Source organism: Coregonus lavaretus (genome assembly GCF_964263955.1).
Source record: "Coregonus lavaretus genome assembly, chromosome: 19".
Taxonomy (NCBI): Eukaryota; Metazoa; Chordata; class Actinopteri; order Salmoniformes; family Salmonidae; genus Coregonus; species Coregonus lavaretus.
The window spans coordinates 40,870,506-40,892,345 of NC_140006.1; the positions used below are offsets into that span (position 1 = coordinate 40,870,506).

Genomic DNA, 21,840 nt, shown 5'->3' on the forward strand with positions numbered 1-21,840 from the left:
GGTTGTGAAGAGCCAACCAGGGGAAGCCAAGGATTAGGGAGGTAGCTGAGCCAGACATAACTCTTAACTGAATGCTTTCACAATGATTGCCAGAAATCACTAGGGAAACGGGGGTGGTTTGATGAGTTATCTCCGCGAGGAGGCGCCCATCAAGGGCTGTGACCCGAATGGGGGTAGGTAGTGGCTCCATGGGGATACGAGCTTGTGTAACGAACTGGTGGCTAATAAAGTTGTCTTCTGCACCTGAGTCTATGAGAGCTGAGAGTGGCAGGGAATGACTCTGGAAACGTAAGGTTACAGGTACTTGTAATCGGGGAATGATGGGATCAGGATCTAACTCTGGGCTCGCAAGTAGACCCACCGTTACGAGCGAGCCTTGTCTTTTGGTCGCTTAGGGCATGTAGCCAGAATGTATGTGGCGTCTCCACAGTACAGGCACTCACCCGCCTGGAGGCGCCGTTGCCGCTCTGCTGGAGGTAGTCGAGCTCGACCCACTTGCATAGGTTCCTCAATCTGTGCTCGGGATGGGATCAGGAACAAGAAGCTGCCGGCTCCGGGGAGGCGAGACTCGAGTGGTTGAAGGCTGGGGAACTCATCCTCCTAGATGTGGCCGACCGCCTCTCTCCCGACGCCTCTCCCGCAACCGGTTGTCTAGCTTAATGGACAGGGAAACGAGAGAATGTAAATCATGTGGCTCATCACGAGCAGCCAGTTCATCCTTAATGGCTTCATTCAAACCGTTTAGAAATGCTCCTTGAAGTGCCACATTGTTCCACTTGGAGTCCGCTGCCAACGTCCAGAACTCAATAGAGTACTCAGCCACACTGTTAGAACCCTGCCTCAAATTAAAAAGTATCTTGGAGGAATTACCCACATGGTCAGGATGGTCAAAAACGGTCTTCAATTCAGCAGAAAAATCAGCAAAAGTCAATCCAGTCAAAGTTTGATTTGAGCACACAGCCTCAGCCCAAACCAGAGCTCTCCCTCTTAACAGCCCCAGAACATAACGTACCTTAGAGGAATCAGTAGAAAACGACAGTGGTCTCTGCCGAAAAATCAAGTCACACTGAAGCAAAAATCCCCGGCACTTGTCCAATTCTCCATTGAACGGTTCAGGCGACGTGTCCGGGGGTTCCCGATGGAACGAAGCCTGCATAATGTCAGAGGAAACAACTTGGGGTGCATCAAACTGGGGGTCAGAGAGAGATGGAGAACTGATAACAGACAATTTAGAGACTTGCGTAGTTAACTGAGTCACCTGGTTCAGCAGTTGATGATTATCTACCAAAAGAGTCCGAATCAATTGGTCATGCTGTCCTAGCAACGTTCCTTGAGCCTGGATAGCTTGTTGGAAGCTGTCTTCGTTTGCCCCGTGCTGTTTCTCTGTTGGGTCCATGGCCAGATCGTTCTGTTACGCTATGGTTAAACCCAGCACTCAGAGAAACAAAACACGACTAAGGGAGTGGAAGAAACAAAAAATATTTTAATAAAAGTTCAATTTGTCTTAGTCCAAAAAACAACTGAAGAAAAGGAACAGAGTGGGCTAGTCGGCTCCGGAGGAAGGAGAGGCTGAGGCAGGCAGGCAGGCAGGCAGGAAGGCAGGCAGGCAGGTTGGGAGGTATGTCTGAACTGAAGACAAAACAAACGACAGGTTAAGGAGAGTAAAAAGCCAGGCTGAAGACAAAGACAATATAACTTTACTGGTGAGCCAAGTTACCGCTCTAGTAAGAACAACGATCTGGCGCCGGTGGAGAGCCATGCCCAGGCATTAGTAGTGCAGGTTGATGAGAGAATAGGATGCAGCTGCGTAGGCAGGAATCACTGGAAACAACCCGCAGCTGCACAGGAGAGGCAGATCCTGAGCACGCCCCCCGATCCACTCCAGACACACCCACATAATGGGGACAAACACACATACAGATACAACAGACAAAGAGGGGACAAAACAAGGAGGAAGGGAAACAGAAAAGGGAGAGACAAGCTGCCCACATAACACTCACTAACAAAGGACTTAGGAATTAAGTAAACAAAGTATTAAGATACTTAGCTAAACCGCTAATTTAAGAATCGCCTCTATAACGCTTCAAAGGTAAACAATAATAAATTACAATTATTACATCTTTTTATACTTTTACAACAGAATAAATACAGCACACACAATCACTTATATATTTAGAAGCCTAATCCTGGAGTAACAGGTCACGGTACGTAACCACTCATATTACTGTACGTTTCCCCTAATATTACCATAAAATAAATATATAATTATATTACTGTAATAGAAAATCTGGATCAATTTGTGATAAATACATATACAGTGAGGGAAAAAAATATTTGATCCCCTGCTGATTTTGTATGTTTGCCCACTGACAAAGAAATGATCAGTTTATAATTTTAATGGTAGGTTTATTTGAACAGTGAGAGACAGAATAACAACAAAGAAATCCAGAAAAACGCATGTCAAAACTGTTATAAATTGATTTGCAATTTAATGAGGGAAATAAGTATTTGACCTCTCTGCAAAATATGACTTAGTACTTGGTGGCAAAACCCTTGTTGGCAATCACAGAGGTCAGACGTTTCTTGTAGTTGTCCACCAGGTTTGTACACATCTCAGGAGGGATTTTGTCCCACTCTTCTTTGCAGATCTTCTCCAAGTCATTAAGGTTTCGAGGCTGACGTTTGGCAACTCGAACCTTCAGTTCCCTCCACAGATTTTCTATGGGATTAAGGTCTGGAGACTGGCTAGGCCACTCCAGGACCTTAATGTGCTTCTTCTTGAGCCACTTCTTTGTTGCCTTGGCCGTGTGTTTTGGGTCATTGTCATGCTGGAATACCCATCCACAACCCATTTTCAATGCCCTGGCTGAGGGAAGGAGGTTCTCACCCAAGATTTGACGGTACATGGCCCCGTCCATCGTCCCTTTGATGCGGTGAAGTTGTCCTGTCCCCCCCCACCCCCAAAGCATAATGTTTCCACCTCCATGTTTGACGGTGGGGATGGTGTTCTTGGGGTCATATGTAGAATTCCTCCTCCTCCAAACAAGGCGAGTTGAGTTGATGCCAAAGAGCTCGATTTTGGTCTCATCTGACCACAACACTTTCACCCAGTTGTCCTCTGAATCATTCAGATGTTCATTGGCAAACTTCAGACGGGCATGTATATGTGCTTTCTTGAGCAGGGGGAACTTGCGGGCGCTGCAGGATTTCAGTCCTTCACGGTGTAGTCTGTTACCAATTGTTTTCTTGGTGACTATGGTCCCAGCTGCCTTGAGATCATTGACAAGATCCTCCTGTGTAGTTCTGGGCTGATTCCTCACCATTCTCATGATCATTGCAACTCCACGAGGTGAGATCTTGCATGGAGCCCCAGGCCGAGGGAGATTGACAGTTATTTTGTGTTTCTTCCATTTGCGAATAATCGCACCAACTGTTGTCACCTTCTCACCAAGCTGCTTGGCGATGGTCTTGTAGCCAATTCCAGCCTTGTGTAGGTCTACAACCTTGTCCCTGCCATCCTTGGAGAGCTCTTTGGTCTTGGCCATGGTGGAGGGTTTGGAATCTGATTGATTGATTGCTTCTGTGGACAGGTGTCTTTTATACAGGTAACAAGCTGAGATTAGGAGCACTCCCTTTAAGAGTGTGCTCCTAATTCCAGCTCGTTACCTGTATAAAAGACACCTGGGAGCCAGAAATCTTTCTGATCGAGAGGGGGTCAAATACTTATTTCCCTCATTAAAATGCAATTCAATTTATAACATTTTTGACATGCGTTTTTCTGGATTTTGTTGTTGTTATTCTGTCTCTCACTGTTCAAATAAACCTACCATTAAAATTATAGACTGATCATTTCTTTGTCAGTGGGCAAACGTACAAAATCAGCAGGGGATCAAATACTTCTTTCCCTCACTGTATATATATATATATATATATATATATATATATATATATATATATATATATATATGTGCACACGTCAGGGAGAAGGGTACGAAGTCTGAATTTCCGCCACAGTCATAGTGCCATCTAGTGTTTCGCAGAAAATCAGTTTAGGAAAACAATATATACTGTACTGAGCATGTGAATTCACAGTAGGACACTCAGCTGTAAACACCGACTTCCTTGTGAGAGAATATGGAATGTATATGGTATCAATATGGTCATATATGGTGACGGATAATGTTTTTTTATGCCTTTGTTCCTTTATTGGACTGCTTTCTTGCTTTTTTTAAATCGTACATTAGTTTGGTGCATGTGATAAAAGCTTCCTTTTAAAATCATTTCCATTTTACATTTTATACAGTTAGCTATCCCATTCTGAGCCAGTGAACAGCAAGGTGATTGGGAATCATTATAAATACTAGTCAGAAAAAGTACACATTTACACCAGACACATTTTTCTTCTATAATTTTATTGCATTTCCTCGTAAGATAACATGTACAGCCCAAACACAAACAACCATGCAGGCGTCCATGTGGATGCCATGTTATGAATGCAAATCATACGTCTGTTGTGGACTGAATCAGGGAGTCTCTTAGGCCCACAGAGGCATGTCAGCGCACAGCTCTTGGCTCTGGTCGGTGACGGTCATCACGTCGATGTTGATGCCGTTGGAGGTGAACACGTTGTACAGCTCCTCCAGTTTCTCCTCAGAGAGGGTGGGCTCTCTGCTCAGGATCCAGGCAAAGTCCGCGTGGAAGGTGCCCAGGATGTCCGTGCAGCTGTAGACCACGGAGTAACCCTCGTAGTCGGTGGACAGCACCCAGTAGTTGCCGGGGGAAGAGTCTGCAAGAGATGAGAACATATATTCAAATACATTTAGTAGTTTGTTAACGTTAAAAAATATGGTCCATCCTCCCTTTCCTATAAATATTGTTACGAAACCCAGAACTAGCCTAAGGATAGTGTTGCACTCTCTTTGTCTAGGGGTCCTAGGCCTAGTTAGCTGGTCTGTAACCTGAATGAATGTGTGCATTTATGTGAAAGATCTGCAGACGCGCCTTGGTGTTGAATATACAGTTGAAGTCGGAAGTTTACATACACCTTAGCCAAATACATTTAAACTCAGTTTTTCACAATTCCAGACATTTAATCCTAGTAAAGATTCCCTGTCTTAGGTCAGTTAGGATCACCACTTTATTTTAAGAATGTGAAATGTCAGAATAATAGTAGAGAGAATGATTTATTTCAGCTTTTATTTATTTCCATTCCCAGTGGGTCAGAAGTTTACATACACTCAATCAGTATTTGGTAACATTGCCTTTAAATTGTTTAACTGGATCAAACGTTTCGGGTAGCCTTCCACAAGCTTCCCACAATAAGTTGGGTGAATTTTGGCACATTCCTCCTGACAGAGCTGGTGTAACTGAGTCAGGTTTGTAGGCCTCCTTGCTCGCACACGCTTTTTCAGTTCTGCCCACAAATTCTCTATAGGATTGAGGTCAGGGCTTTGTGATGGCCACTCCAATACCTTGACTTTGTTGTCCTTAAGCCATTTTGCGACAACTTTGGAAGTATTGCCCATTTGGAAGACCCATTTGCGACCAAGCTTTAACTTCCTGACTGATGTCTTGAGATGTTGCTTCAATATATCCACATCATTTTCCTTCCTCATGATGCTATCTATTTTGTGAAGTGCACCAGTCCCTCCTGCAGCAAAGCACCCCCACAGCATGATGCTGCCACCCCCGTGCTTCACGGTTGGGATGGTGTTCTTCGGCTTGCAAGCAACCCCCTTTTTCCTCCAAACATAACGATGGTCATTATGGCCAAACAGTTCTATTTTTGTTTCATCAGACCAGAGGACATTTCTTCAAAAAGTACAATCTTTGTCCCCATGTGCAGTTGCAAACCGTAGTCTGGCTTTTTTATGGCGGTTTTGGAGCAGTGGCTTCTTCCTTGCTGAGCGGCCTTTCAGGTTATGTCGATATAGGACTCGTTGTACTGTAGATACTTTTGTACCGGTTTCCTCCAGCATCTTCACAAGGTCCTTTGCTGTTGTTCTAGGATTGATTTGCACTTTTCGCACCAAAGTATGTTCATCTCTAGGAGACAGAACGCGTATCCTTCCTGAGCGGTATGATGGCTGCGTGGTCCCATGGTGTTTATACTTGCGTACTATTGTTTGTACAGATTAACATGGTACCTTCAGGCGTTTGGAAATTGCTCCCAAGGATGAACCAGACTTGTGGAGGTCTACAATTTTTTTCCTGAGGTCTTGGCTGATTTCTTTTGATTTTCCCATGATGTCAAGCAAAGAGGCACTGAGTTTGAAGGTAGGCCTTGAAATACATCCACAGGTACACCTCCAATTGAGAAGCTTCTAAAGCCATGACATCATTTTCTGGAATTTTACAAGCTGTTTAAAGGCACAGTCAACTTAGTGTATGTAAACTTCTGACCCACTGGAATTGTGATACAGTGAATTATATGTGAAATAATCTGTCTGTAAACAATTGTTGGAAAAATTACTTGTGTCAAGCACAAAGTAGATGTCCTAACCGACTTGCCAAAACGATGGTTTGTTAACAAAAAATGTGTGGAGTGGTTGAAAAACCAATCAATCAATCAATCAATCAATTTTATTTTATATAGCCCTTCTTACATCAGCTAATATCTCGAAGTGCTGTACAGAAACCCAGCCTAAAACCCCAAACAGCTAGTAATGCAGGTGTAGAAGCACGGTGGCTAGGAAAAACTCCCTAGAAAGGCGAAAACCTAGGAAGAAACCTAGAGAGGAACCAGGCTATGAGGGGTGGCCAGTCCTCTTCTGGCTGTGCCGGGTGGAGATTATAACAGAACCATGCCAAGATGTTCAAAAATGTTCATAAGTGACAAGCATGGTCAAATAATAATCAGGAATAAATCTCAGTTGGCTTTTCATAGCCGATCATTAAGAGTTGAAAACAGCAGGTCTGGGACAGGTAGGGGTTCCATAACCGCAGGCAGAACAGTTGAAACTGGAATAGCAGCAAGGCCAGGCGGACTGGGGACAGCAAGGAGTCACCACGGCCGGTAGTCCCGACGTATGGTCCTAGGGCTCAGGTCTCTCAGTTGGCTTTTCATAGCCGATCATTAAGAGTTGAAAACAGCAGGTCTGGGACAGGTAGGGGTTTCGTAGCCGCAGGCAGAACAGTTGAAACTGGAATAGCAGCAAGGCCAGGCGGACTGGGGACAGCAAACGAATTTTAATGACTCCAACCTAAGTGTATGTAAACTTCCGACTTCAACTGTACATGTGCCCAGGGAGACAGCAACCTTACCTTAGTCCAGGGCCAGCTCAGTCTTTCTTGACGTCTTGGTCGTCCAAGCAAATTGTTATTTGTTCAGATGGTGACGAAACATGAATATGTACAAAAAGGAAAAATACCAAAGGCCCAAACTAAACAAACCCATCAGCCTCACAGCTCTATCTGCTGCTTCTCTGACTGACCATCACCTTCATAAGGCAGAACCTGATGTGCTTATCAACCAAGGCTCAGCATTTGGACAAGGTTGCTTCTGCCCCCTGGGGGATGGAGTGTGGGAGTGTATCCTGTCAATGTGTTTGCCTAACTGTGTGCTAACACTACACCACCTACTACATAACACTATACATATACATACACATACAGGCCTCAGATCAGACACGAGTCAGAAACAGACAACATAAGAAGTCAAATGGACTTATATAGGTCTACCTCACAAGAATGTTGAGACAAATATATTAGACTTGAGGTGTGTTTACCCTTGAAGAAGGTGACTTGCAGCTTGGCAGGCTCAGAGGGGTCCTTGGCCTTAGCATAGCCAGTGATAGCACTGACCGTGTTATCAGCACTGAGAGAAAAATGGAGAGAGAGGTTAGAGGTTAAACACATTCAACAATGGCGTTTTCTAAGGCCTACTAACTCTTGGGCCCCTACTCAATCAATGGCAGATAAAGGAAAACAGCACTTGCACGTTCACTGGGAATGTTTTACGCTATATCTGAGGTGATAACCTTGTTAACCGACTCACCCCCACGTAAGCTGTGTGCATTTTCATTGGATAATGACATCACATCCCACCTGTCCTTCAATTACCATTCTGAGTAAACCCACAGTGCGGTTTTCCTTTAACTGTATTTGATTGAATAGAAGCCTCAGACTTGCGTTTATAAAGGATAGCCTGGTCTCATGGAATGAGATACATTTTACATTTGCATTTGAGTCATTTAGCAGACGCTCTTATCCAGAGCGACTTACAGTTAGTTAGTGCATACATAATTTTTTCATACTGGCCCCCCGTGGGAATCGAACCCACAACCCTGGCGTTGCAAACGCCATGCTCTACCAACTGAGCTACATCCCTGCCGGCCATTCCCTCCCCTACCCTGGACGACGCTGGGCCAATTGTGCGCCGCCCCATGGGTCTCCTGGTCGCGGCCGGCTACGACAGAGCCTGGATGCAAACATTGAATTTAAAGGTGAAGTCAGAGATGCATGAAGTAAACAACAATATCGGCTCGATGTCCAACAATAACTAACAGCATTGAAGCACGAGGCAAAACTTCTCTGTTGTTTCAGATCCGGCAGCTATCACGTCGTAGCTATGGACGCTATCGTGGCAACGTCATATCGATGAAGTCTCAGTTTAATGTACAAAAATGTACTTAAAAAAAAAACGTTTTAACTTGATCTCTTTAATGTACATACAGCAGCTCCCTGTTGAGGACACCAACGACTCCGGGGCTCTTCAGGGAGTAGGTAGCAGTGGTGCACTCGCCCTTCTGGAAGACGGCAGGAAGCTTCTGGATCTCGTACCACTTGCCCAGATACTGTACCAAAGACAAAGGTCAAAGGTTATATGACAATGTTATGCTATGGTTCCGGACATTATTATGAGCCTTTCTCCACTCAGTAGCCTCCTGTGGAATACAGTGTTACTCAAGTAATGACACTGTTACTACAATGCTACTGCACATGCATAAGAGCAACTTCATATACAGTAATAAAAGTTAGGTATAGTCACCTTGGCGGCATCGAAGTTAGCTTGGACGGGGGGTTGGGGACATTTTCCAGGGCGTAAGGTCTGGGCGTTAGCTGCCAGAACCGACAGCAGGGTCAGAGAGAGAACATGTAGAGACTGCATCCTAGATCCTGGGCAGGAACAGACACAAACACACACAGAAAAGCAGAGACATTTTCACCAACTCCATTGGAGGACAATGCAAATTGACTTCGGAAATACAGTACTTAATTAATATCAAAACCTTTTAGGGGAACAGAAAAACATGTTGTATAAGTAATTCTCCTAGACTCGTGGTAAAGCAACTTACATTTTACATCAGAAGTATGTTAGGAATGTAATGCATTGTGGTTAACAACTACAGGCCTACAGAGTGCTTCATTCGTAAGGAAATGTGAAATGGCAGAGCTTAGAGCATCAGAGAGAGAGATAGGGGAATGGGTCCTACTTACCTGTACTTCAACTCGTTTCAGTGATGTTCGGTGGCTTATAGACGCCTATTTATACGTCAAACTCATGAATCATGCGGCTGACGCATCTCCCTCTTTGCTTTCATGTCGGGTTTTCTCAGAACTCAGAATTGAGAGTGTGTGTGTTAGTGTTTGTATTGGGGTGGCGGGGTGTGTGGGAGTGGTTGGGAATATGGCACCTGTTCAAATTAGTTAGAAACAAACTACTGGCTGACTCTGCTAGGGACTGACATGTTATTGATTTCGGTTGTTACACAAGTGGAACAACACGCCATTTTTGCAGATGCTTTTATTCAAACCGACTTACAGTTGTGAGTGCATACATTTTCGTGTTGGTGACCCTGGCGGGAATCAAACCCACGATCCTGCCGTTGCAAGCGCCATGCTCTACCAAAGTACTAAGTAATAACATGTTAATACAATGTCGTTACTAGTGTAATCACAGTGTGTTTCTACACAGGCAGAAGTGTAACTTGACTTCTTACTACTTTCTTAGATGTTGTACCATTGCAAAACATTGCCAGCATTCAAGCTATGACATTGCCAGCATTCAAGCTAAAACTTTTTAACTGGGGTTACGATGGGACTTATATTGGGGTTGATTTTGAGGACCATTTTAGCGGAATAGAAGACACATTTAATTGTTTTAAGTGACATCCCTAAGGCGGCAGGTAGCCTAGCTGTTAAGAGTGCTGGGCCAGTAATTGAAAGGTTGCTGGATCGAATCCACTAGTCGCTCTGGATAAGAGCGGCTTTTAAATGACTAAACTGTAGTGGATGTATTGTAAGTACATTTTGGAGATGTGTTTCAACATCAAGCAAAGAAAGACATGGAGAGAAATAAACAAAGGTCTACAGTAGCCTCAACAGCACTCTTTAGGGTAGCACCATGGTGTAGCCGGAGGACAGCTAGCTTCCGTCCTCCTCTTGGATGATCTTGACTCTTTAAAGATCTTATAGAATATTGATTAATATCTTGTCAGAATTCTGAAAGATCTTGAAAGATCTCCGTTAGGATCATTATAAGATCTTGAACTGTTACAGATCCTCAGATATCTTGTCATCCATTTAAGCACTTTAGTTTGTAATCTTCCTCTCAAAGATCTTGTCAATTCCCTGTGTCTTATTTTATCTGTTTGTTTATAACGAATCCACAGGAAAGGTTTTGCTTATCATGACATGGAGGTTTGTGGCTTAGGATATTCATATTTTTGGGATGTGACCACCTTTACAAACCCTACAAATCTTATTCATCATAAAACAACACAATTGGTCACTACTTGCCTGGTACCAAATGGTGCCAAGTGGTCCTCTTTCGAATGAATACCAAAGAAGTCCGTAGGTTATTGTGCAATTACTATTTTATCATGCAATTTCAGCTATGCTTTTATGTTATGACAGGGGTGAATACAAAACTAATTGCAGTTAATAGCATCTTATATGTTAGAAATTGCATGGGAATATGGTAAAACACAATTATAAACCATTCATTACTTTATTTCTTAGGAATTGGCCTCTAAGGCACAATGTCAAATATGCGGAGGAATAGCGGTTGTCAGGTTGTTAATGTTAAAGAATTTGTTCTCAATTACTTACCTGGTTAAAGCAGTGAATAACAACCATTATTTGCTATTCATGTAAACGGTAAGGATGTGACCCCCGGAGACCGTCAACAGGAGGTAGCGTCCCAGGAGGGGGGGGTACCTTCACCCCTTCATCAAACACGTTCACACAGCGGACCCCCTTCCCCGGGACGCTACCTCCTGTTGACGTCTGGTGGTTGTATAAGGCTGTCAATCATAATTATGCAAGTTCTACATGTAACTGACATCTGTTTAACATACACGGTTGAGCTGTGCGATTACAGGTACCGTATAGGAGCATCATACTGCATGTTGGTTGGGTTTGAGTACAATTATTAGTCAATTAGTCAATTATTATCAGTAAAATTGTCTGAATACTTGGGGTATATTTAGATTGTCTACTGTCTCAAAACGAATTCTTTGTTATAAAAAAGTTTTTTAGTGTTTTGGGAAAATCACAAAATATGCAAACAAGATACAATAAAATAAAGTATTACAAATTTGACTAATTATGATTTCCCAATACTTGCCAATACTACTGATATGAATCAACATACATTTTACAGTAATTTGTTATGTTAGTTAAGGCCAGATTCACCTCAGTTCACCATATGGTGAGGTATCCATGTCAATTGTAACATAGCTACATAACCAAAAATGTAATGATTATGACAAATCTTAAACCGCATCACGACTGCATTATAATGCATTATACATGTCTATGTCTATATATTTATGCATACATTTATAGCCCTTTTTACATCAACATTTCGTAAAGTGTCATCAATACCTTTATACTATTATACAGTGCATTCAGAAAGTATTCAGACCCTTGCCTTTTTCCACATTTTGTTATGTTACAACCTTATTCTAAAATGGATTAAATAATTTTTTTCCTCATCAATCTACATACAAGACCCCATAATGACAAAGCAAAAACAGGTTTTTAGACATTTTAAAATAAATAACGGAAATATTACATTTACATACGTATTCAGACCCTTTGCTCAGTACTTTGTTGAAGCACCTTTGGCAGCGATTACAGCCTCTAGTCTTCTTGAGTATGACGCTACAAGCTTGGCACACCTGTACAGTGCCTTGCTAAAGTATTCATCCCCCTTGTCGTTTTTCTGATTTTGTTGCATTACAACCTGTAATATAAATGGATTTCATGTAATGGACATACAAAATGAAAAAAATAACTTGTTTCAAAAAATTCAAAAAAATAAATAACGGAAAAGAGGTGTGTGCATATGTATTCACCCACTTTGCTATGAAGCCCCTAAACAAGATCTGGTGAATATATGATAAATAATGATAATAATAATAATCAACTTTGTCTTAAGATGTCTTAAGATGAAGGTGGTGATGGGACTGAGCTATCGTTGAGGTTGAGATTTGAACATGATCAAGAAGTAAGGAAGATAGAAAAGGATGTAAGCATTTCGTTGGACGCTGTATACCATGTGTATCCCGTACATAAGACTAATAATACTTGAAACTTGAAACTCACCCATGGACTTCATAGACAACTGAAACAATGTAACATCATGCATTTAGACATTTAACCACAGAGTTTTTTTCAACTGCAGGCATAACATTACTTGCTAACTTAGCGAGCTAATGACAGTTGTTAGCTAGCTAGCTAGCTAAACAGTCTTCATAATATCAAATTTGGTAGAATTTGCTAAAACAAGATGTCACAAACATATTTCTTCATATAGACCCTTTTACAGTACACGACACACTGACATCACGCACTGTACTGTACTCAACATTTAAGTTTTTATTACTTCTAAACCCAAAAACTTTTTTGGGTTCTCATACGCTTACAATTATGTTTTGATTCTTGCTTGAACAGTCGCTAAGATTTAATTTGGTTGTGATCTTTGCAAAATAGTTATTTTGGATGCAGCAGTTGTTAGCTAGATTGCTAACGCTCATTGATATAGGCTGTAGCAAAAGCTAGCCTAAGAGCCATTTTACTGGTTGGAGTTGAAGTGTTTTTTAAGTATAATGCAGTTGATTTGTGATGACGACACAGACATTATATTAAGCAGGACATTCATACGAGCCTTACAATCCAATTATACCTGAGTGGCGCAGTGGTCTGAGGCAGTGTATCGCAGTGCACACAATTGGCCCAGCGTCGTCCAGGTTACATTTACGTAATTTAGCAGACGCTCTTATCCAGAGCATACATTATTTTTCATACTGGCCCCCTGTGGGAATCAAACCCACAACCCTGGCGTTGCAAACACCATGCTCTACCAACTGAGCTACATCCCTGCCGGCCATTCCCTCCCCTGGACCAATTGTGCGCCGCCCCATGGGTCTCCCAGTCGCGGCCAGCAACGACAGAGCCTGGATTCGAACCAGGATCTCTAGTGGCACAGCTAGCACTGCGATGCAGTGCCTTAGACCACTGCGCCACTCGGGAGGTTAGGGGAGGGTTTGGCAGGCAGGGATGTTCTTGTCCCATCACGCACTAGCGACTGCCGTGGCGGGCCGGGCGTAGTGCACGCTGACTAGGTCGCCAGGTGTACGGTGTTTCCTCCGACACATTGGTGCGGCTGGCTTCCGGGTTAAGCGGGCATTGTGTCAAAAAGCAGTCCGGCTCGGTTGGGTTGTGTTTCGGAGGACGCACGGCTCTCGACCTTCGCCTCTCCCGTGCCCGTACAGGAGTTGCAGCGATGGACTGTAACTACCAATTGGATACCACGAAATTGGGGAGAAAAAGGGGGTAATATAAAAAATATATATATAATCCAATTATAATCCAAAAGTAGTGTGAAATGCACTCATAAGCAACATGTAAATAGAGGCTTTTTTTTGCTGGTGTTCTATAAGATCTCACCCTTGTTCTGCCACCAACTTGCACGCATCGCCCTCGTGCGACAATGTTTGCAAACACAGAAAGGGGTCTATTGATAAAATATTATTCTGAATTGATATACATTATACATTAAATTCTTTGATTGCTTACCTCAAGTTGAAAAACAGTTTGTAAATCCTCCAGGTTTTACAGACTGTTATTTTGAGTCTTGCATCAACTGTCAGTTGACTGAAGAATGTTCAATGAATTTGAAATGCTGAACGTTCCAAAATTCAAAGCTTTTGTGAACAAGAATACATGCAATAACAAGGAAACAGTAAACATGTCATCCCCCACGAATGATGCAGCGCCCCGTCTTGGAATATCAGTTATAAAAAATATATAGCTGCAAGCAGCAATTGCGGGGGCCAAGCACGCCATAGCCAAATTTAAGCCACCATTTGGTCAATCGGAGTGACCTTGGAGTGACCTATCATTGTGCAAATGTTCTTTATAATAGACCAGGCGGTTATGTAGTGTCATCAAATCATATAGGAAGGAAGAGTAGCAGCATTTAATTTAAAAAATCTGTTCCCCCAAAAAGTATAATTTGCAGAAAATCTAATGGGCAGAGCTTATACACTGAGTGTACAAAACATTAGGAACACCTGCTCTTTCCATGATATAGACTGAACAGGTGAATCCAAGTGAAAGCTATGATCCCTTATTGATGTCACCTGTTAAATCCACTTCCATCAGTGTAGACGAAGGGGAGGAAACAGGTTAAAGAAAGATTTTTAAGCCTTGAGACAATTGAGACATGGATTGTGTATGTGTGCCATTCAGAGGGTGACAAAAGATGTAAGTGCCTTTGAACGGGGTATTGCAGTAGGTGCCAGGCACACCGGTTTGTGTCAAGAACTGCAATGCTGCTGGGTTTTTCACGCTCAACAGTTTCCCATGTGTATCAAGAATGGTCCACCACCCAAAGGACACCCAGCCAACTTGACACAACTGTGGGAAGCATTGGAGTCAACATGTGCCAGCATCCCTGTGGAACGCTTTCACCACCTTGCAGGGTCCATGCCCCAACGAATTGAGACTGTTCTGAGGGCAAAAGGGGGTGCAACTCAATATTAGGGAGGTGTTCCTAATGTTTTGTACACTCAGTGTATGTCCTTATGGGAAACTTGTTGCTCGAGTTACACGCCGAGTTAGAAATTGTGCATTTGCTCCATTCTCAACCTTGAGAGGAATGACATGTATGTCTCCATTTTGGAAGTGGAGTGGAAATGACTGAAAATGGCTGGTTCATGTACGGCTGTTTAACCAAGAGTAACAAGGCAACAGAAAACATGTCATCCCCCACGAAGGATGCAGCGCCCTGCCTTGGGCCAATTAGTGACAATTATTCAAACTTATTCAAACTTATGTTGGGTGAATTAATGGGAGAGAGAAAAAAACAGATCAAGTCTTTAATTGTCAACTGTATCTGTATGGAATTACAGCCTATAGATAGTCTACACATCATTTCAAAATGTTCACCTTTTGTGAATGGGCGGAGCTTATAGATCCTTCTGGGAAACGTGTTTCTCATGAAGAAATGCATATATGTACAAAATGTCATGACTGTAGCTCAAAGGGGACAGGAGATATGCTTGGTCAACGTTTGGTTGAGGCCAAAAAGTCTAATTTGCGGAAAATGTAATGGACTGAGCTTATAGGTCCTTATGGGAAACTTATTGGGGACAGGAGATATGCTTGTTCAAAGTTTGGAATTTCAGTTGATTACTATAGTGACCCCCTTGGGCCAATCAGTGCAATTTTGTAAATGGCAGATCTATATGACAAGACGCATCATTCACCCAATTTTCGAAGAAATCGGGCCAGAGGTGTCTGAGATATCGTGTGTGACTAACGAACAGACGGAGACAGATCCATATTCCCCTCTGATTTCATCGTGGGGGACAATGAGATCAGTGGAATGCAGAACGTGGGCGAAAGAACAAGGACGCTGGCATTGGCGCAAATTCAAAAAATCTGATCTCACAAAGTGAGACAACCATATTGTGAGGGGAATGCTCACTTCATCCCCCAAAAAAGAAGAGGAACTCACTAACATAGGACTTAGGAATTGAGTAAACAAAGTATTAAGATACTTAGCTAAACCGCTAATTTACGAATCTCCCTGGTGTAAACCGGGATTTATGTTCGGCTTGTTTGCACGCTGGATTATGGAGTCACTGTGAGGTGGGTTTAAACTTTGGCACAGGGTGAAGTCTACAAAACTTAGTCCACACTGTTTGTAACAGATTCTCATTTTGGGAACAGAAAACTATATTGAGATAAAATGTTTCACCGAAGAGAAAATTAGCAGAATGTCGGCCAAAATCCATCTTGTTCCATCTTCTCCCACTGCCGACCACTGGGCTTCCTCTCACTACCATATTTGGATGCTTCACATCACAGGAGGTTGGTGGCACCTAAATTGGGGAGGACCGGCTTGTGGTAATGGCTGGAGCGGAATTAGTGGAATGGTATCAAGTACATCAAAAACATGTTTTCCATGTGTTTAATCCCATTCCATTTCCTCCGTTCCGGCCATTATTATGAGCCAGCCTCCAATCAGCAGCCTCCTGTGAATCATATATAAACAATAGCCTAAATCAGCGTTTCCCAAACTCGGTCCTGGGGCCCCCAAGGGGTGCACGTTTAGTTTTTTTGCCCTAGCACTACACAGCTGATTCAAACAATCAAAGCTTAATGATGAGTTGATTATTTGAATCAACTGTGTAGTGCTAGGGCAAAAACCTAAATGTGCACCCTTTGGGGTCCCCAGGACCGAGTTTAGGAAACTCTGGCCTAAATGCAGGCACATTTTGATGGGGGCAATGAGGAGATTCTAAATCTTTACCCCAAGGGGGGACGCGTGAAGTGGCGGCAGGTAGCTTAGTGGTTAAGAGCGTTGTGCCAGTAACCGAAAGGTCGCTGGTTCTAATCCATGAGCCGACTAGGTGAAAAATCTGTCGATGTGCCCTTGAGCAAGTCAAACCAGACAACCATATTGCATTTATTCCCCGAGCTGGGAGGAGGTCGTCGAGTGAGCTTGGCGTCGGGTAAGTTTGGCTTTATACATAGCTTGGGCTTTGTCGAGTAAGGCTTAATCTATGTATTTAGATTGTAGTTAGGTATTGTAGGTAGGTATCGTGGGTTGTTGTATGTAATTATTGTAGGTTAGTATTGTATTCGGCGGTGCCGGGTGTAGCACGAAGCTAGCTAGCTAGCTAACTCACCACCTGGACTAGCTGGCGAGTAGCTATTAGCAACGGTATAGTTGTTTCACGCCTGAGAGTGCCTGTAATTACGCCAGCTGGCTGCCTGCAATGATTACATACAATAACTGCCTACCATTCAGCTGTTTTCTAACCTCATTGTCTGAACCGTTAACGTTAGGTAGCAAGTGGCTACTGTGCTTGAAAATTAGCAAGCTTGTTGCAACCTGGATAGCTACTTGTAAACAATAGCTGGAACGACCGAGCGAACAGACGCGAACTGGCTGAGTCAATTCAGTGGCTAGCTTTGCACTTGGCTAGCTAACAGTAGCTGCTAGGGGTAAGTCATAACCTACACTTGTGTTTTTTACATATTGATAGCCCGAGTCGCTCAAGGAATTCGGGACATGGGTGACTAGTTAACGTTAGTTTGGCTCTCTCTGTGTGTTCGTGCCGTGAAATGAGGGGTTCTTCTTTGTCTGAAAGCAATGGCTAGCTAGTTTGCTAACTATTCTAGCTAACTAACTGGCTGAATAAGTTGACGACAGACTCGCTCAAGCTGTCGGGACTAACCCACAACGTTAGACACGGACACGAACGATCTGCTTGTGTGTTGATACACTGGTGGCTGTTGTGGCTGAGTATTGGCGCTAAACCCAGCTGCTGGAGACCGGCATGCTAGCTGGCTGTGGCGTCTTATGACGAGATGCCCGCACGTTTTTCACGGAATAATACTGCACCTAGTTAGCTAGCTGAATAAACTAGGTTAGTCTATTCCTAGAAAACATTGAACCGCTGTAGTTTACAACAACTATAGTTTCTGAGGTGGAAGTTGGGAGTTATATTTGGGAGTTGTGGTGAGGGAGGCCCCGCTCTCTCCTTTCCCAGATGTTTAGTTCATTTTATTCCGATCTCCTCTGCATTATTGTAGCCATCTGCTGCAGCCTGTCAACTATGCCTCTGCCTATCCCTGTTCTCTCCTCTCCGCACAGGCTACACAAACGCCTCACACCGCGTGGCTGCTGCCTCTCTAACCTGGTGGTCCCTGCACGCACGACCCACGTGGAGTTCCAGGTCTCAGGCAGCCTCTGGAACTGCCGTTCTGCTGCCAACAAGGCAGACTTCATCCCAGCCTATGCTACCCTCCAGTCCCTCGACTTCTTGGCGCTGACGGAAACATGGATTACCACTGAAAACACTGCTACTCCTGCTGCTCTCTCCTCGTCTGACCATGTGTTCTCGCATACCCCGAGAGCATCTGGTCAGCGGGGTGGTGGCACAGGAATCCTCATCTCTCCCAAGTGGACATTCTCAATTTTTCCCCTGACCCATCTGTCTATCTCCTCATTTGAATTCCATGCTGTCACAGTCACTAGCCCATTTAAGCTTAATATCCTTGTCATCTATCGCCCTCCAGGTTCCCTTGGAGAGTTCATCAATGAGCTTGACGCCTTGATAAGTTCCTTTCCTGAGGATGGCTCACCCCTCACAGTTCTGGGGGATTTCAACCTCCCTACGTCTACATTTGACTCATTTCTCTCTGCCTCCTTCTTTCCACTCCTCTCCTCTTTTGACCTCACCCTCTCACCGTCCCCCCCTACTCACAAGGCAGGCAATACGCTTGACCTCATCTTTACTAGATGCTGTTCTTCTACTAATCTCACTGCAACTCCCCTCCAAGTCTTCGACCACTACTTTGTATCCTTTTCTCTCTCCCTCTCCTCCAACACTACTCACTCTGCTCCTACACAGATGGTAATGCGCCGTCGCAACCTTCGCTCTCTCTCTCCCGCTACTCTCTCCTCTTCCATCCTATCATCTCTTCCCTCTGCTCAATCCTTCTCCCTCCAATCTCCTGATTCTGCCTCCTCAACCCTCCTCTCCTCCCTTTCTGCATCCTTTGACTCTCTATGTCCCCTATCCTCCCGGCCGGCTCGGTCCTCCCCTCCAGCTCCGTGGCTTGATGACTCATTGCGAGCTCACAGAACAGAGCTCCGGGCAGCTGAGCGGAAATGGAAGAAAACTAGACTCCCTGCAGACCTGGCATCTTTTCACTCCCTCCTCTCTACATTTTCTTCATCTGTTTCTGCTGCTAAGGCCACTTTCTACCACTCTAAATTCCAAGCATCCGCCTCTAACCCTAAGAAGCTCTTTGCCACATTCTCCTCCCTGCTGAATCCCCCCCCCCCCTCCTCCCTCTCTGTGGATGACTTCGTCAACCATTTTGAAAAGAAGGTTGACGACATCCGATCCTCGTTTGTTAAGTCAAATGACACTGCTGGTCCTGCTCACACTGCCCTACCCTATGCTTTGACTTCTTTCTCCCCTCTCTCTCCAGATAAAATCTTGCGACTTGTGACGGCAGGCCGCCCAACAACCTGCCCGCTTGACCCTATCCCCTCCTCTCTTCTCCAGACCATCTCCGGTGACCTTCTCCCTTACCTCACTTCGCTGATCAACTCATCCTTGACCGCTGGCTATGTCCCTTCCGTCTTCAAGAGAGCGAGAGTTGCACCCCTTCTCAAAAAACCAACACTCGATCCCTCTGATGTCAACAACTACAGACCAGTATCCCTTCTTTCTTTTCTCTCCAAAACTATTGAGCGTGCCGTCTTTAGCCAACTCTCTTGCTATCTCTCTCAGAATGACCTTCTTGATCCAAACCAGTCAGGTTTCAAGACTGGTCATTCAACTGAGACTGCTCTTCTCTGTGTCACAGAGGCTCTCCGCACTGCTAAAGCTAACTCTCTCTCCTCTGCTCTTGTCCTTCTAGACCTGTCTGCTGCCTTTGATACTGTGAACCATCAGATCCTCCTCTCCACCCTCTCCGAGCTGGGCATCTCCGGCGCGGCTCACTCTTGGATTGCATCCTACCTGACCGGTCGCTCCTACCAAGTGGCGTGGCGAGAAGCTGTCTCCGCACCACGTGCTCTCACCACTGGTGTCCCCCAGGGCTCAGTTCTAGGCCCTCTCCTATTCTCGCTATACACCAAGTCACTTGGCTCTGTCATATCCTCACATGGCCTCTCCTATCATTGCTACGCTGACGACACACAACTAATCTTCTCCTTTCCCCCTTCTGATAACCAGGTGGCGAATCGCATCTCTGCATGTCTGGCAGACATATCAGTATGGATGACGGATCACCACCTCAAGCTGAACCTCGGCAAGACGGAGCTGCTCTTCCTCCCGGGGAAGGACTGCCCGTTCCATGATCTCGCCATCACGGTTGACAACTCCGTTGTGTCCTCCTCCCAGAGTGCGAAGAGCCTTGGCGTGACCCTGGACAACACCCTGTCGTTCTCCGCTAACATCAAGGCGGTGACCCGATCCTGTAGGTTCATGCTCTACAACATTCGGAGAGTACGACCCTGCCTTACACAGGAAGCGGCACAGGTCCTAATCCAGGCAATTGTCATCTCCCGTCTGGATTACTGCAACTCGCTGTTGGCTGGGCTCCCTGCCTGTGCCATTAAACCCCTACAACTCATCCAGAATGCCGCAGCCCGTCTGGTGTTCAACCTTCCCAAGTTCTCTCACGTCACCCCGCTCCTCCGCACACTCCACTGGCTTCCAGTTGAAGCTCGCATCTGCTACAAGACCATGGTGCTTGCCTACGGAGCTGTGAGGGGAACGGCACCTCCGTACCTTCAGGCTCTGATCAGTCCCTACACCCAAACGAGGGCACTGCGTTCATCCACCTCTGGCCTGCTGGCTCCCCTACCTCTGCGGAAGCATAGTTCCCGCTCAGCCCAGTCAAAACTGTTCGCTGCTCTGGCACCCCAATGGTGGAACAATCTCCCTCACGACGCCAGGACAGCGGAGTCACTCACCACCTTCCGGAGACATTTGAAACCCCACCTCTTTAAGGAATACCTGGGATAGGATAAAGTAATCCTTCTACCCCCTCCCCCCTTTACTCCAACCCCCCCCCCCCCCCCCCCAAAAAAATAAAATAAAAAAAAACATTCTAAAGTGGTTATCCCACTGGCTATAAGGTGAATGCACCTATTTGTAAGTCGCTCTGGATAAGAGCGTCTGCTAAATGACGTAAATGTAAATGTAAATGTAAATGTGAGGGGAATGCTCACTTCATCCCCCAAAAAAGAAGAGGAACTCACTAACATAGGACTTAGGAATTAAGTAAACAAAGTATTAAGATACTTAGCTAAACCGCTAATTTAAGAATCGCCTCTATAACGCTTCAAAGGTAAACAATAATAAATTACAATTATTACATCTTTTTTTACTTTTACAACAGAATAAATACAGCACACACAATCACTTATATATTTAGAAGCCTAATCCTGGAGTAACAGGTCACGGTACGTAACTAGTCATATTACTGTACTGTATTACCCTAATATTACCATAAAATAAATATATAATGATATTACTGTAATAGAAAATCTGGATCAATTTGTGATAAATACATATATATAAATATATATATATATATGTGCACACGTCAGGGAGAAGGGTACGAAGTCTGAATTCCGCCACAGTCATAGTGCCATCTAGTGTTTCGCAGAAAATCAGTTTAGAAAAAATATATATACTGTACTGAGCATGTGAATTCACAGTAGGACACTCAGCTGTAAACACCGACAACCTTGTGAGAGAATATGGAATGTATATGGTATCAATATGGTCATATATGGTGACGGATAATGTTTTTTTATGCCTTTGTTCCTTTATTGGACTGCTTTCTTGC

The 21,840-nt window shown here is 44.2% G+C and overlaps 1 protein-coding gene across 1 annotated transcript; it reads right to left on the reverse strand.

Annotated features, from left to right (window-relative positions):
* Positions 1–4,393: 4,393 nt before the first annotated feature.
* LOC311146239 (apolipoprotein D-like) lies at positions 4,394–9,567 on the reverse strand. Its single transcript, XM_084182743.1, has 5 exons — positions 9,439–9,567; positions 8,990–9,117; positions 8,674–8,795; positions 7,728–7,816; positions 4,394–4,786 (listed from the first exon to the last, which is right to left on the reverse strand). The coding sequence occupies exons 2-5, from the start codon at positions 9,107–9,109 to the stop codon at positions 4,536–4,538; spliced, it is 582 nt and encodes a 193-aa protein (XP_084038869.1). The 5' UTR covers positions 9,110–9,117; positions 9,439–9,567; the 3' UTR covers positions 4,394–4,535.
* Positions 9,568–21,840: the final 12,273 nt, after the last annotated feature.

What these genes read in the sequence shown, in the direction of transcription:
- LOC311146239 (XM_084182743.1), bottom strand. Translation starts at nt 9,109, where the DNA reads ATGCAGTCTCTACATGTTCTCTCTCTGACCCTGCTGTCGGTTCTGGCA. An exon ending in CTAACTTCGATGCCGCCAAG is followed by an intron (nt 8,796 to 8,989) that starts GTGACTATACCT and finishes TCTTTGGTACAG; the next exon opens with TATCTGGGCAAGTGGTACGA. An exon ending in GTCCTCAACAGGGAGCTGCT is followed by an intron (nt 7,817 to 8,673) that starts GTATGTACATTA and finishes TTTTTCTCTCAG; the next exon opens with TGCTGATAACACGGTCAGTG.